This window comes from Sinocyclocheilus rhinocerous, unplaced genomic scaffold (genome assembly GCF_001515625.1).
Source record: "Sinocyclocheilus rhinocerous isolate Xijiao unplaced genomic scaffold, SAMN03320098_v1.1 C35616192, whole genome shotgun sequence".
Taxonomy (NCBI): domain Eukaryota; kingdom Metazoa; phylum Chordata; class Actinopteri; order Cypriniformes; family Cyprinidae; genus Sinocyclocheilus; species Sinocyclocheilus rhinocerous.
The window spans coordinates 1-551 of NW_015757661.1; the positions used below are offsets into that span (position 1 = coordinate 1).

Consider the following 551-nt stretch of genomic DNA (forward strand, 5'->3'; position numbering starts at 1 on the left):
AAAACGTTACCTCTAAATCTCATAGCAATGAAAACGTTAAAGAATGCTACCTTGTATATGGGATGGACTGCAGAGAGCTGTCTGTACATGGCTATGGCAAAAACCTCAGAGGTCAGATGCGTCCTGAGAAGGTGTGTTTCCAGCTGGTGTACATTGAAGTCGGAGCATTTCACCCACATCTTGGCCAGCATCCAGTCGTACTGATTATCGCTCGGGAGAAAGACTGTGTTCCCCACCCCTGCGGTGGTCTGACGGCTGAGCTGTTAAGTAAGTATTTGGTAAAAACGCCAACGCTTAGTTCAAGCACCAACTTTTCAAGTACTGTTTTACTAAATTATTTCTGCAGGCACCTGAATAGCAATCGGTATGATTTCATTCTGGCTGTTCTTGTACAGCAGGCAGAAGGGAGCAGCCAAATACTGCTGGGTATCTGGGTCTGTGGCATTGGCTTGCACTCCCTCCAGTACTGCATAGTCTGCTATGTAGATGTTTCCTGCCTGTAACAGAGAGATATTTAGCATTGGACACTGGAGAATTTCTATTCCATTCAC

At 45.6% G+C, this 551-nt stretch overlaps 1 protein-coding gene across 1 annotated transcript; it reads right to left on the reverse strand.

Moving 5' to 3' along the window:
* Positions 1–50: 50 nt before the first annotated feature.
* LOC107734989 (arachidonate 5-lipoxygenase-like) lies at positions 51–521 on the reverse strand (the record flags this gene model as incomplete). The annotated part of the gene is made up of 2 exons (XM_016546835.1): positions 351–521; positions 51–260 (listed from the first exon to the last, which is right to left on the reverse strand). Coding segments are annotated over exons 1-2 (381 nt in total), but the record flags the coding sequence as incomplete, so codon positions are not given.
* Positions 522–551: the final 30 nt, after the last annotated feature.